Here is a 14,405-nt window from a genome sequence, read left to right as displayed (position 1 = left end):
CAGGTACGAAATTTAAAGGGATATTACACTTTTATTGTTTGACTTTAAGCATTATTAAAATCACTGCTCCTGAAAAAACGGCCGTTTTTAAAACTTTTTTTTGCATTGATCCATGTCCCCTGGGGCAGGACCCAGGTCCCCAAACACTTTTTATGACAATAACTTGCATATAAGCCTTTAAAATTAGCACTTTTGATTATTCATGTTCGTGTCCCATAGACTTTAACTGTGTTCGCATGTTCGAACGAACTTTTTTCCTGTTCGCATGTTCTGGTGCGAACCGAACAGGGGGGTGTTCGGCTCATCCCTATTTACAGAGTACTGGCTGTACACTCCTGTGGCCAGAATGGCCTTCTAGCTGAATTGTGGACATGCTGACTTATCAGCATATGTAAACACAGACAATTCTACATATAATGGAAGACATACAAAAGACAAATATGACTTCAACATGGCTAAACTATTTTTCAAATATATATATCCCTTACAATTAAAGTAATTGAATCAAAAAGTACCCTAGACTGTGATCACAAGAGGGAAACAAATCAAACACAGAGATTTTTTTAATTTAGTCATTTTTGCAGTGTCTGGTGTGGATCCAGTTGACTTTTCCTTCAAGTTTTGCAAAAACTGTACATGAAATAGATGCTGTATTGAGTCTCCAAACATTTCCTTATATATAAATGTCTCTTAACAATCCAAAAGTCACCTGGCTTTAGTTTTAGATCCTTCCAAACTTTTAGGATCTGGAATTGGGGAGAAAACACATAAATGAGTTTGTAAAAAACCTTAAAAGATCATCAACATTCTCCGTGAGATCCGAATGGAGGACTTCAGCTGCTGAGACAAAATATAAGCAAGTGAGTAACACACTCCCAAACCAAATCCCATAGGGAGAGAGTCCAATATCCCCCTTAGAGGCCTGATAAAATTTAAGAAAACATTCAGGCAAAAGTTTTCTAGTTTCTTACTTTACTTTGTCCGCTACATTGTAGACAGTAAGGGGTGTAAAAATAAAACCTCAAAACTTCTATTAAGGACTCTCCTATAAAAATGATTTCCTCTGTTACTCTCTGTAGTTTCTGCACTCTATATTTACAAACTACTTCTGATAACACTTTTTACTGTGGCCTTTGCAGTAGCATTTGCCACTTGACATCCAAAAACATGTCCATACAGACAAAATGCATACTTGTAAGATCCTAACTTGGACATCTGGATATATCTTTTTTGTAATCTCTGGAAGGGATGTTGAGCATTTGGTAACACCTTTGGTAACAGGTAAAACAAGAAGTTGTATGTTATAAAAACAACTGTGGTGAACCCTGGCTCAATCCCATGCTCATTTACTAAGGCAGCCATAACGTCTTGTGACTGATGACACGGTCCATGTGTCAAGCTGGAGGGAAAATGGTGGCTGGCAGACATAAATGATCACCTTTTCCAAAGTCCTGTTTCATAAGAAGTTGCCCCCTGTGGACCACTTGTTCTTCTCGTTCTGGGGTCCTTAAAGTTGAATTATTAATCCCAGCTATACTGGGCCAGAACTAGGGTGGAATCTGTGAGTTGCACAGACCCATCAAGTGTCCGGGGCTGTAAATGCAGCATCCTTAGTCACCTGGTCTGCTTCCATGTGTGAAAGTTAATATGGCTACCTCAGCAAGAAGCTGGAAGGCTGAAAACAGCCGATCAAATTAACTTGGCATGCTTGGTTGGTTTACCTGCCGAAGTAAAAACAAACTTCTGGCCCTTCAAATGGAACCAAAAGCTCTCTATATCTCGACTATCTATATAAATATACACTCTTTTTATAGCTCACAGGCTTTGCTAAAACATGGAGCTCTGCTTCTTGAGCTGGGGAAAAAAGGATCCAATGACTTTGAATACAGAGTATCCTTCTGGGTGATAAACTGCATACTCAAATCTACAAAAAATGTAATATCTGGGTCTTCAGGGAGTGTGTCCTGCACTGGGCTCACAGCAGCTGATTCCTACACCATCAATTTAACACATGCGTCTTTTCCTTTCTTTTGAATAAATGTACGCATTTTTCATTGTTAGATTTGTACATAAACAAACTCATATTTTAAACCTTTCATTAGACAAACATTTAGTTAGCTGTAAATTTGCTGCACAGAATGTCGGACCATTGACCAAAACAATATCTAACTTTGTCTAATAGCACCTTTGCATAAGAGCTACAGCTCTGATATATCGGGGTGAACCATTTATTACTGGGTCCAGCTTGCATAAATATATTACAATGTCTTGTGTTCTATCACACTGTTTGTGTAAGAACTCCAGTCTCATGTTTCAAAAGACAACTTCTTCCTGGCAATATTATAATAAATGATAACAATACCCTGCGGTCATGGAGAGATGCCCATAAATCCAAAATATTCTTCTGCTTATACCACTGTACTTACAAGAAAAAGGGGCACATCATTTCACAATCCACACATTCTGCTTTGGATTTCAAAAATAAAAATAAATAAAAACAAAAGGACCAACAATCTGTATGATGGACCAGAAAGCATCAAAAACTATAAAAAGACTGGCTGCAGGTGGCATCTATCCTAACAGGGTGTGTGGACTTGATGTGATGGGTCTGTTATATTTACATTTTTTTTAATATTACTCTCACATCATGGACCGCACATCAAGTTATTATCAAAAACCTTACAATATCATTTTTATAGAAGAACTTCTTATGTATTCCATCCATCTTGGCTTTGTTAAATATTATGGCAGCTTTATTCAAAATAACAACCTCATCTTAATCTTTTTTTCTCTCAATAAGGGCTTATTGTATAAATGTAAAATTACAAAATTGTTATCTTAATCTAAACTAATCTCATTCATTACAAATTTCCCCAATAACCTGGATTTCATTTCCAACCAAAGGTTGTCTAAACCAGTTTCAATATATCTATATTATTAATAAAATTGTTAAACTCATATTAGAAATTAATACTCATTACTACTTAATTTTACTTAATTTCCCTTTTTTAAATGCACTGTTTCCACTATCAAAGGATATTCAGTTTGTGTAATACACGGTTAAATGTAACCTTCATTTTACCATGTTTGGAAAACAGATTCAAAATAATTGTGATCACATTGTTTACCATTAGATTCGTTAACCCGGCACATTTTGTTATAAATGTTTTGTCTAAAAAACTGGAATTGGCATGATGTCCTTCCAGCTTATCACTAACCTCTCATCCCAGCCACATTTCTTTCAGGAGAGCACAAAGGAGGGGGTCACATCTGCGTACATGACACACACAAGCAATAGAACTAAAGGTCCCAGCATTCGCACACACACCAATATCTCTCTAAAATCGCTTACATTTTTCCCATTTGTGCACAACACATGCATATCATTCTCTCACTTTCTTTAAACTCTCATTAATATTTTCCTGTCTAAATTCTACTTTCCTTATTTTGTTTAAATAACTTTTATATCTAGCTTCTATGATTCTATGATCAGATGGGGAGCCACAGTGCTCATCCCATCTTCCCTCTCTGACAACATATAAAGTATTCTGTTTTACCTCTCATTTCTCTGTCTCTGACTTTTACTAGTTGTAGTGCCTGACCCCAAATTCATCCCACAACTTACATGAAAATGTCCCTTTCTGTCTAGTTCTAATGTCACCCTTGATCCATCATGCTCACATAGATAGCTGTTTCTCTAGCTGTTTACTCTGCATGATTCTTAGTCCCTGTGGACTTTGGTAACCCAGTTACCCAATGTGGATCCCTGTCCACTTTAACCATTAATCTAGGGGCTCAGTATAGGCGGAACCGCACCTTTGGTTCATATATAGCGCTCCTCTTGCGCTGGGCATTTTTGAGGGTCTCTTACCCTTCATTCCCTTACTTAATTCAATGCCCATAATGACTGGCCAGTCTTCTCTCTTCTCTACTTGTGCCTATACCCTCTTGCCTCTAAACTACTTTATCTAGCAGATTTACTACATATACCTGTGAACAGCACTATTCTTCCCTTTCTTATCTATAACACTCCAATGGACAATAGACAGGGACAACATAACATATAACCACCAATCAATACAGTTCGATTAAGGGGAGTAAAATAGGTGCCCTTTGTCCTGAAAATGCCTTACCGATCAAGGAAGTCTGATAACTCAAATGTAAGCAAAAGGCTTACCTCAGCCGGCTGATTATCAGAAATTCCCGGATCGTCTCAAGCTCCTCGTTTCGGATACTCAGGGTCACCTGGAATCCCCTCCTAAGGCAAAGCTCGCCATCCTGACCCGGTTAAATTGATGATAGGCAACTCCTATCCTCATATTGATTAGTGGTTCCAAATTAATAATAACTACTGCAGTAGGGAACAGACACAAAAGATACGCTCAGCATCTTTCCAAATTACTGTTCTGCTTTATTATGACGCAATTGAAGGTTTTTATGCACATGATTACGTAGGTATCACATTAATATTACAATTGTACATTTATGGTAACAAGGGGCGTTACATAGGCAGGCCAATTCTAATCAGGACTTGAAAGAATGTAAACATTTACTGAAAACATTATTAGTGCCGTGTGCACAGTGAGGGCAATGTGCAATACATACAAAATACAATACAATTATATACAGAACTTACAAATTTCCATTACACACTGTTATACAAGCTGTACACTCACTACTTTACATTGTAGACAAGTGTCATTTCTTCAGTGTTGTCACATGAAAAGATAGAAGAAAAGATTTACAAAAATGTGAGGTGTGTACTCACTTTTGTGAGATACTGTATCTATCTATCTATCTATCTATCTATCTATCTATCTATCTATCTATCTATCTATCTATCTATCTATCTATCTATCTATCTATCTATCTATCTATCTATCTATCTATCTATCTATAAGTATATCATGTACTGAATACAGCTTATGGATCTATGACATCCGGTATTATCCACCTCTGGAAGGTTTATCCCCTCCATGACTAGGCCATTGTTTGCTATTCAGCACTGCGCTACTTTAACTGTTAATTGCATCATTTTGCATGAATTATGGCTTCGCTGACTTTGGACTTGATAATACACAGTGGGGACCAACACCAGCAGATGACACGGCTCCCCAAATCATCACTGACTGTGGAAACTTTACAAAGGAACTCATGCAACTTGGATCCTGTGTCTCTCCACTCTTCCTCCAGACTCTGGGACCCTGATTTCCAAATGAAATGCAAAATATTCCAGTCAGCGATGATTTGCTGACTAAATTGTCATCTGCTGGTGTTGGTCCACTGTGTTTTATCAAGTCCAAAGTCAGCGCAGCTCTCTGCCGGAAGATTCTGGAGCTCTTCATTCTTCCCTCTGCTGACCAGCTTCATGGAGATGCTGATTTAATTTTCAAACACGACTTGGCACCTCCCACACTGCCAAAACTACCAATACCTGGTCACATGATCATGGGATCACTGTGCTCGATTGGCCAGCAAACTCCCCTGACCTAAACCCTATAGAGAATCTGTGGGGTATTGCCAAGAGGAAGGTGAGAGACACCAGAAAACAGGTCACAGGAGTGCAGAACAAAGTGCAGTCCAATGATCCATAGAAGTATAGATAAAATAGCTTTGGCCATACTTCTCCTTTAATCACTTGATATCACAAATGGTGTTCAGATGTGGGCAACAGACGGTGGAAATATCCAGGTCTTCACTCCCACGGGGTGTTCATGCCAGGAACGGTTGTTGGCACTTTGAGTGGAAGAGCAGCCAGGCAAAAAGCATTGCATGTTACAGGCGGTGTACCTGCGGGAAAAGAGAGAAAAGCTCAGAGTGTGAAACTGAGACAATGTCTCCGCCAGTGTTGGAGATGGTGGGAGAACGGTGGAAATGGCTGAAAATTTTGGCAAATCATTATTGCAAAATGTTTACAAATTCAGACAATTCTGCTATCAATGACATCATAGTCTACTGAATAAACAATGGAGAATGATACCGAGAAAAGGTCAGTTATAGATGTAATTAGTTTAGTTTTTTTATGAATTCCTGGACCTTACCAATGATTGTTATGAAATTATACATATTCCTATTTCTTTCATTTAATGTCGGTCTTTGATGATATTGAGGAGGCTTTATGTAAGTGATGAAAGAGAAGCTCTAGTTTATATAATGTATAAGTATATGATGTATTATTGAAAACAGTTTATGGATCTATGACACCCTGTATTATCCACTTGACCAGTGGCGGCTGGTGCTCAAAATTTTTTGGGGGGGCGCAAACAAACTGAAAAACTCTGAAAAAAACCCCCCATCAATTGCAGCCTCACTGTACCATCAAACGCAGCCACTGTGCCCATCAAACACAGCCACTGTGCCCATCAAAAGCAGCCACTGTGCCCATCAAACGCAGCCACTGTGCCATCAAACGCAGCCACTGTGCCCATCAAAAGCAGCCACTGTGCACATCAAACGCAGCCACTGTGCCCATCAAACGTAGCCACTGTGCCATATCAAATGCTCCCACTGTGCCATCAAATTCTGCCACTGTGCCCCATCAATTACAGCTACTGTGCCCATCTTATGCAGCCACTGTGCCCCATTAAATGCAGCCTCACTGAGTCTCATACTTACCTACAGCTTTGTTCTTCTAGTTAACTGGTCACTTCCGGTTCCCATATGCTAGTGGTGAACCGGAAGTGACACAGGCAGCTCCGTGGAACGCACGGCTTGAGCAGAGCTGCCTGTGTCACTTCCGGTTCACCACTAGCATATGGGAACCGGAAGTGACCAGTTAACTAGAAGAACAAAGCTGTTCGGTGTTTTGGAATGTGCCACAAAGCAGGTCAAAAGCCTGCAAATGAGGCGTCTTGTCTGCAATCTCGTGATTGCATTGATGAGGCGCTTCCCATAGTGCACTGTGTCCGGCGCCCGAACACAGCGCACTTAAAGAACATTTTTTTTCAATTTTTTTTTCAAAGGGGCCTTTTAAAAAAAAATGTTTTTTTATTAATTTATTTATTTTTGTGACTGCTGGGTGGGGGGCGACGCCCGTGGACAGCCACAAAGTTTTACTCCCTTCATGACCAGGCCATTTTTTGCTATTCAGTGCTGCGCTACTTAAACACCTTCCTACCCAGCATATGAAAACTAAAAACTAAAAGAGTGGACTTTAAAGGCACACAGGTAGACTGTCTAAAAATAATAAGATTGGTTTATTGGATACAAAATTCATAAGGTAAAGACAATTAATTCAAATAAATACATATAAAAATTTTTTCATGAGATTGGTATTGTATACCCCACACATAACCTTTGACACCACTTAGTACGATACATAGATATAGTAGTGTATCTGAAAAGGCGGAAATCGAAATTCCTGTAATAATGTTCCAGTTAGAGATGGAGGTAGGCAGGCATTGTGGGTCAGGGTGTGAATCCGGGTATAAATATTCTTTTATTTGCTCGACACGTTGCGCTTACAGAGGTACGCTTCTTCAGGAGCATAAGAAATTCTATTGGATTTACATGAAAAAATACAGTACACAGTTTATCAACAAATCTGATCCCCCTGCCTCCTATCACTCCCTCCTCCATAATCTGATCTCCCTGCCTCCTATCACTTCCTCCTCCACAATCTGATCTCCCTGCCTCCTATCACTCCCTCCTCTATAATCTGATCTCCCTGCCTCCTATCACTCCCTCCTCCATAATCTGTTTGGCTTTTTATGTGTTCCTGGCCTTTAAAAATGAAATGAAATTATACATATTCCTATTTCTTTCATTTAGCAAAAATCCTTGGAGGATTAAGGTAAGTGATGAAAGAGAAACTCTAATTTATATCATGTATGTTTTATTATTTATTTTTATTTATTTTTTTATGTATTTTTTATTATTTTTTTATTTTTATTTTTAAATGTATTTTTATGTTTTTTTTATTTTTTTAAGTATGTTTTAAATGTATTTTACTGAATAAACAGCAGATTCTGATACAAAGAAAAGGTCAATTAGAGGTGCAAATCTTTTTTTTTTTTCTTTTTTTGTCCTGACCCTTTACATTTTTTATGAAATTATATTTCTTTAATTTAATACACAAGATGAAATGGAATATAAAAAAAGTGCAGCCAGAGGCATAACTAGAACCTTCCTGGCAATATTAAAAGAATTCTGAGTGCCTGGGAGCCACAGGCACCACACCTCTTTGAAATTAAAAAAATAAACAAACAATATAGGAGAAATTGGGATTTTTAAGGTACCACACACAAGAATTTTTTAAATAAAAATATAAAAATGCATTGGTTTATATTTTAAGATTCTACAATTTAATAAAAGAACATCAGATAGCATGTAGTTGTTTCAATTCACTCGACGTGTTTCGCTACAGTGAGCTTCTTCGGGAGATAGTTATGGTTACTGCATGCATAAATACTATAAATCAGGAAAACAGGATATTTAGTCAGAGAACCCCGGTAGTCCCGCCACTGGTTTCATTTATGTTATTTTTTAAATTTTTTTTAAATTTTGTTTTTTACCAATTCATTTTTTTCAGTGTTATTTTTTATGTATATTCTTAGGACCCCGATTGGGGGGGTTTGGTGAAATATATAGGGGTCTAAACAGACCCCTGATGTCTCACTTTTGATTCATCTGTCCCTTTCTCTGCAGCCTCAGCTGCACAGAGTGAATGAACAGGAATAGCTCTGTACAGCTCTTCAGATTCATTCATAAACTGAGGCATAGTAAGCATAGTTTACTATGCCTCAGCTACAGAAAAAAAAAAACTGAGTCAATGATTGGCATCGATTACTGACTGTATTCATTAAGACAAGGAAAGGGCCAGCAAATGACACATTTACCGCCCCCTTCCCCATTCTCCATTCTGACAGCCAGCAGAAAGCAGGAGGGGAAACCTAGCAGCGCTATGGGGGGGCAAGTGGAGGAACCAATGCCCTCCATTTCCCTCCTGCAGCTGCTGAATGTCTGCAGGAGGGAGAGGAGGAGAAGTGGCCTTCAGCGGCTGCATGGAGGGATTCGTTCCTCTACATGCCACCGCTCTCCTATCCAGGAGTACAGGGGGGACACACATGCCTCCTAGAGCCTAGGGCTGGGTCACAATGATGATCACTGTATGTACACCCCTAAATGCAGCACTAAATAGCCAAATATGAGAAACATAAATCAAACACATAAAAGCGAAAAACTGAAAAAAAATTGTGAAGTGTTCAATCGATGGAGTCCAAATGTAATAGCTCAATCTAAGTAGATATACACTATATTACCAGAAGTATTGGGACGCCTCCCTTTACACACAAATGAACTTTAATGGCATCCCAGTCCTAGTCCGTAGGGTTCAATATTGAGTTGGCCCACCCTTTGCAGCTATAACAGTTGGCCCACCCTTTGCGGCTTCAATTCTTCTGGGAAGGCCGTCCACAAGGTTTAGTGTTCCTATGGGAATGTTTGACCATTCTTCCAGAAGAGCATTTGTGAGGTCAGGCACTGATGTTAGACAAGAAGGCCTGGCTAGCTGTCTCCCCTCTAGTTCATCCCAAAGGTGTTCTATCGGGTTGAGGCCAGTCAAGTTCCTCCACCCCAAACTCGCTCATCCTCCTCTTTATGGACCTTACTTTGGGCACTGGTCCAAATCATTTGGTGGAGGGGGGATTATGGTGTGGGGTTGTCTTTCAGGGGTTGGGCTTGGCCCCTTAGTTCCAGTGAAGGGAGCTCTTAAGGTGTCAGCATACCAAGACATTTTGGACAATTTCATGCTCCCAATTTTGTGGGAACAGTTTTGGGACGGCCCCTTCCTGTTCCAACATGACTGCACACCAGTGCACAAAGCAAGGTCCATAAAGACATGGATGAGCACGGATTTGAGGTGGAGGAACTTGACTGGCTTGCAAAGTGTCCTTATCTCAACCCGATAGAACACCTTTGGGATGAATTAGGGTGGAGACTGCGAGCCCGGTCTTCTCGTCCAACATCAGTGCCTGACCTCACAAATGCTCTTCTGGAAGAATGGTCAAACATTCCCATAGACACACTCCTAAACCTTGTAGATAGCCTTCCCAGAAGAGTTGAAGCTGTTATAGCCGCAAAGGGTGGGCCAACTCAATATTGAACCCTATGTACTAAGACTGGGATGCCATTAAAGTTCATGTGTGTGTAAAGGCAGGTGTCCCAATACTTTTGGTAATATAGTGTAAGTGCAAATGAGGCACTTCTAAAAAGAGTAAAGCATCCACCCACATAAGCCCGCATTGAAAAGTAGAATGGACACTTCTGTGCACCTTCACCATCCATTCAAAATACGCTTACCAGACGGAATCGACTTCCAATTTCCAAGAAGTCAAAATGCGCCTGTATTGCAGAAAGGCATGTAGCTCCACAACAGCCTGGGGGTCTATGCACTCCAATATTAATCACTCCAGGGTAATTTTCATGGCCATAATGATGGAAAAAGAACCAGCAGACCACATAGTGTAAATCCGTAAAAGTCAATATACTCACAAACAACATCCGCATATGTCCATATGTAAACACAGTAACAGCCCAGGATGGGCACAAACCAATTCCAGGAATCTGGTGCGTGATGACGTCACATACATTGGCTCCGCCCTATGTGTTTCATCACAACTGACGTAATTTGGTGCAAAGAGCCAACGTACAGCCACCTTGCTTCATATATTAGTCATAAAACAGAAGGAAACCGAAACTGAGGGAGGAGCTTATCAGAACCAAGCTTTACTATGGATTCTTAATATATAAACCTCTAACTGACATCGAGGAAAAACGTATGGGAAAAAAACACAGGTAGAATCGAACCAAGCCTCCAACTCAAGCCTCCAACTCACATAACACTCACATAACATTCTTTGTTTCACATATTTATTTGGTAACTATATTCAGGTGCGCTACTAATGTCACAAACAATCGGACTGAGGGAACTCATATTTATTTACTTCACTATGTTGGACTTTAGTATTCATTTCTTATTTGATGACTATTAGATTGTTCATCATTTGTGTTTGCACTGTCACTATTTTTTGTTTTAGCGCTACATTTATTGCACTTAATTATAGGGAACACCACTTAGCAAGGGGAGGAACCCAACCATAGTCTGCAAACACACATATTTTAAAATTGACATGTTATTATTTTTTATAATTATTTATAGTTATTTATTACTTTATAATTTATGATTTTGTGTTTCAAACTTTATCATACCCGGGACGTCTACTAGACTCTTGTTTGGACAGTTTTAAGTGAGTTATTCCTAAGAAATACAGGCCTACAATATAAAAAAAACACATTTCTATGCAAAACAATTGTACCGCTTTGACATTCAAAAATCTCATAATCATACTGCCAGGGAGGTTATTATGTGTATTTCCTATGATCATCAGCTCCAACTAGGGGGCCATAATGTGAACTTTTTTAGAAATTTCGGGTAAATACTGTATCATGGCCACTAGATGGCGCTGCATCTACGTTTGTTCTGTGCGAACGTAGGCAAAATCAAATATTACCAGGCTCATTTCTCCCCAGGATGGATATTGTTTGTTTTTCAAGAATAGAGTGAATCATGAAAATACCACTAGATGGCGCTGATGATTAGAGTAAATAAGAATTGCTTTCTGATATCATATGCTCCACCTAGTGGTTATAATGTAGTAAATTCCTGATCCTCACTATGAGTATAGTATATAATATACAATATAAAATATTTCTAAAAAATAAAAAAGTCATGCATAGGAGGTACAAAAAAAAAAAATCAGATACTTAAATTGCTTGCCAAAAACATAAACCATAACTAATAATAATAATAATAATAACAATAATAATAGATTTAAAATATTCTAAAATATAATAGTATTATATAATATACAATATAAAATATTTATAAAAAATAAAAAAGTAATGCATACTTTTTTTCTTGATTGTTTTTAAGAATAGAGTGAATCATGAAAATACCACTAGATGGCGCTGATGATCACAGTAAATAAGGATTGCTTTCTGAAATCATATGCTCCACCTAGTGGTTATAATGTAGTAAATTCCTGATCCTCACTATAAGTATATTATATAGTATACAATATAAAATATTTCTAAAAAATAAAAAAGTAATGCATAGGAGGTACAAAAAAAATATCAGATATATATATATATAATATATAATATACTTAAATTGCTTGCCAAAAACATAAACCATAACTAATAATAATAATAATAACAATAATAATAGATTTAAAATATTTTATAATATAATAGTATTATATAATATACAATATAATATATTTATAAAAAATAAAAAAGTAATGCATACAGAGTTGCAATAATATATGTATTTTATATCTGCCTGCAGCTCAGCATTAACAGCTTACAATTTGTTTTTCAGTAATTTAGTTTTTTTTTTTTACAGTCTGTATATTACATTACCGCTGAATCCTCTGTGGGTGCTTTTTGATTTTTTTTTTCTTCAAACAAACCTATGAGATCACTATGATTGACTGTTTCGCATATAAGGCGTGTTAGTGTGGTAACGATATGCTATGCCATATGTTATGATTTTTGAAGGAATTATTTCTGTAAAGGGACTTTTAAAATGAATTTATATAGATTTGTATAGAAAAAAAATAATATTTACTGTATTGTCCAATTCGTAACCACAGGCAATGGATCTCTGTCCATGGAAATTGAAGGGAAATATAAGAGGAAAATTAAAGAGATTTTTACTTTTGCTGCAAATAAATTCAAGGAATATAAAGGAATAAATTTGTGATGACTTCTCATCATTTCTACAAGAAAAATCTGAAGCACACGGGTGGAATTATCTCTCAAATGTGTTTCTCAACAACCCAAACCACTTAACTAATGAAAATAAACACAATGCTTGAATCTGAAAGTGTTATCATCATTGTCTAAATGTAAACTATCATACATGTTTTTGAGCTTTTATAATAATCATTCATCCATATTAAAAAATAACAGGGAATGTCCACAAATCTGCAGGAAAACCTCATTTCATTGTAGAACTACAGGCGGGGGATGGTAGGCGGTGTCACAGCCTGGCTTCTTAATCCTATTGCAGACTTTAGCAGTGAGGTCGGTCCTAGAAATGTGCAGAATGAAAAAAAAAATTGTTTTGTTTCCTTTCGATCCATTATTTACATAAATTTTATTAGTTACATTTGTTTAATGCGTTAAGTTCGTTTTCGGAATTTATTTCTTTTATTCGTATTCAAGTCGATTCGAAAAATTTTTTGAACTCAAATCGTTTTCAAAATCAAATAGTTTTCTAATTCAAATAGTTTTCCAAGTTTCCAAAGAGAATAACATAGGATAGAAAATAAAGGATACGAATAGAAAAACATATATAATAGGATGGAAAAGAATAAAATATAATAGAGTAAAACAGAACAAAATAGGACAGAAAATTAAAGAACAGAATGGAATGGAATAGAATAGAATAGAAATGAATATAATTTAAAAAAAATAGAATTAAATAGAAAGATTATAACCATCTTCTGAAATTAATAAGATAGAAAAGAATAGAATTAAACAATAGAATAGAATAGAATAGAATAGAATAGAATAGAATAGAATAGAATAGATGTAATATAACCATTTTCCAAAATTCAAATAGAATCAATTCTAATTTGAATAAAATAGAAAAGAAAAGAATAGAAAATAACATAATAGTATAGAAAAAAACAACAGAATAGAATAGAATAGAATAGAATGAATATAACCATCTTCCTATTGCAATCTATTCTTTTCTATTAAAATTGATTCTATTTGAATTTTGGGAAATGGTTATATTCTTTCTATTCTATTCTATTCTATTTTTACTTCTTTTCTATTCTATTCTGTTATAGTCTATTCTATTCTATTTTCTATTCTATTCTTTTCTTATTTATTCAAATTCAAATTTATTCTATTTGAAACAAACAAAAGAATAAAATAGAATTAATATAACTATTTTCCAAAATTCAAATAGAATTAATTTGAATTTGAATAGAATAGAAATTAATAGAGTAAAATAGAAAAGAAAATAACATAATATTATAGAAAAAAAAACCAACACAATAAAATGAAATATAACCTTCCCATTCTAATCTATTATTTTCTATTCTATTCAAATTAATTCCATTTGAATTTTGGGAAATGGTTATATTCTTTCTATTCTATCCAATTATAGTGTTTTATTTTTTACTTCTTTTATATTCTATTCTGTTATAGTCTATGCTATTCTTTTCTTATCTATTCTTTTCTTATGTATTCAAATTTATAGTGTGTAGAATATAAAATACAGTGCAGTGTACAGTATATAATAAAGTGTAGTGTAGAGAATATATAATACAGTGTAGTGAAGTAGTTAAGGGGAACCCTATGACAAAATTAAGAAAAAAAAATGGCGTGGG

The 14,405-nt window shown here is 36.4% G+C and overlaps 1 protein-coding gene across 1 annotated transcript in view; it reads left to right on the top strand.

Moving 5' to 3' along the window:
- Positions 1 to 12,886, top strand: part of LOC141111478 (uncharacterized) — a 315,956-nt gene extending 303,070 nt beyond the window's left edge. Inside the window, exon 17 of the mRNA XM_073603770.1 lies at positions 12,654 to 12,886. Coding sequence (XP_073459871.1) covers positions 12,654 to 12,755 — 102 coding nt within the window. The 3' untranslated portion in view covers positions 12,756 to 12,886. The remainder of the gene's footprint in view (positions 1 to 12,653) is intronic.
- Positions 12,887 to 14,405: the final 1,519 nt, after the last annotated feature.

This window comes from Aquarana catesbeiana, linkage group LG10 (genome assembly GCF_042186555.1).
Source record: "Aquarana catesbeiana isolate 2022-GZ linkage group LG10, ASM4218655v1, whole genome shotgun sequence".
Classification (NCBI taxonomy): Eukaryota; Metazoa; Chordata; class Amphibia; order Anura; family Ranidae; genus Aquarana; species Aquarana catesbeiana.
Note: the sequence above shows the minus strand (reverse complement) of the source record. Positions and strands in the feature narration are given on the sequence as shown.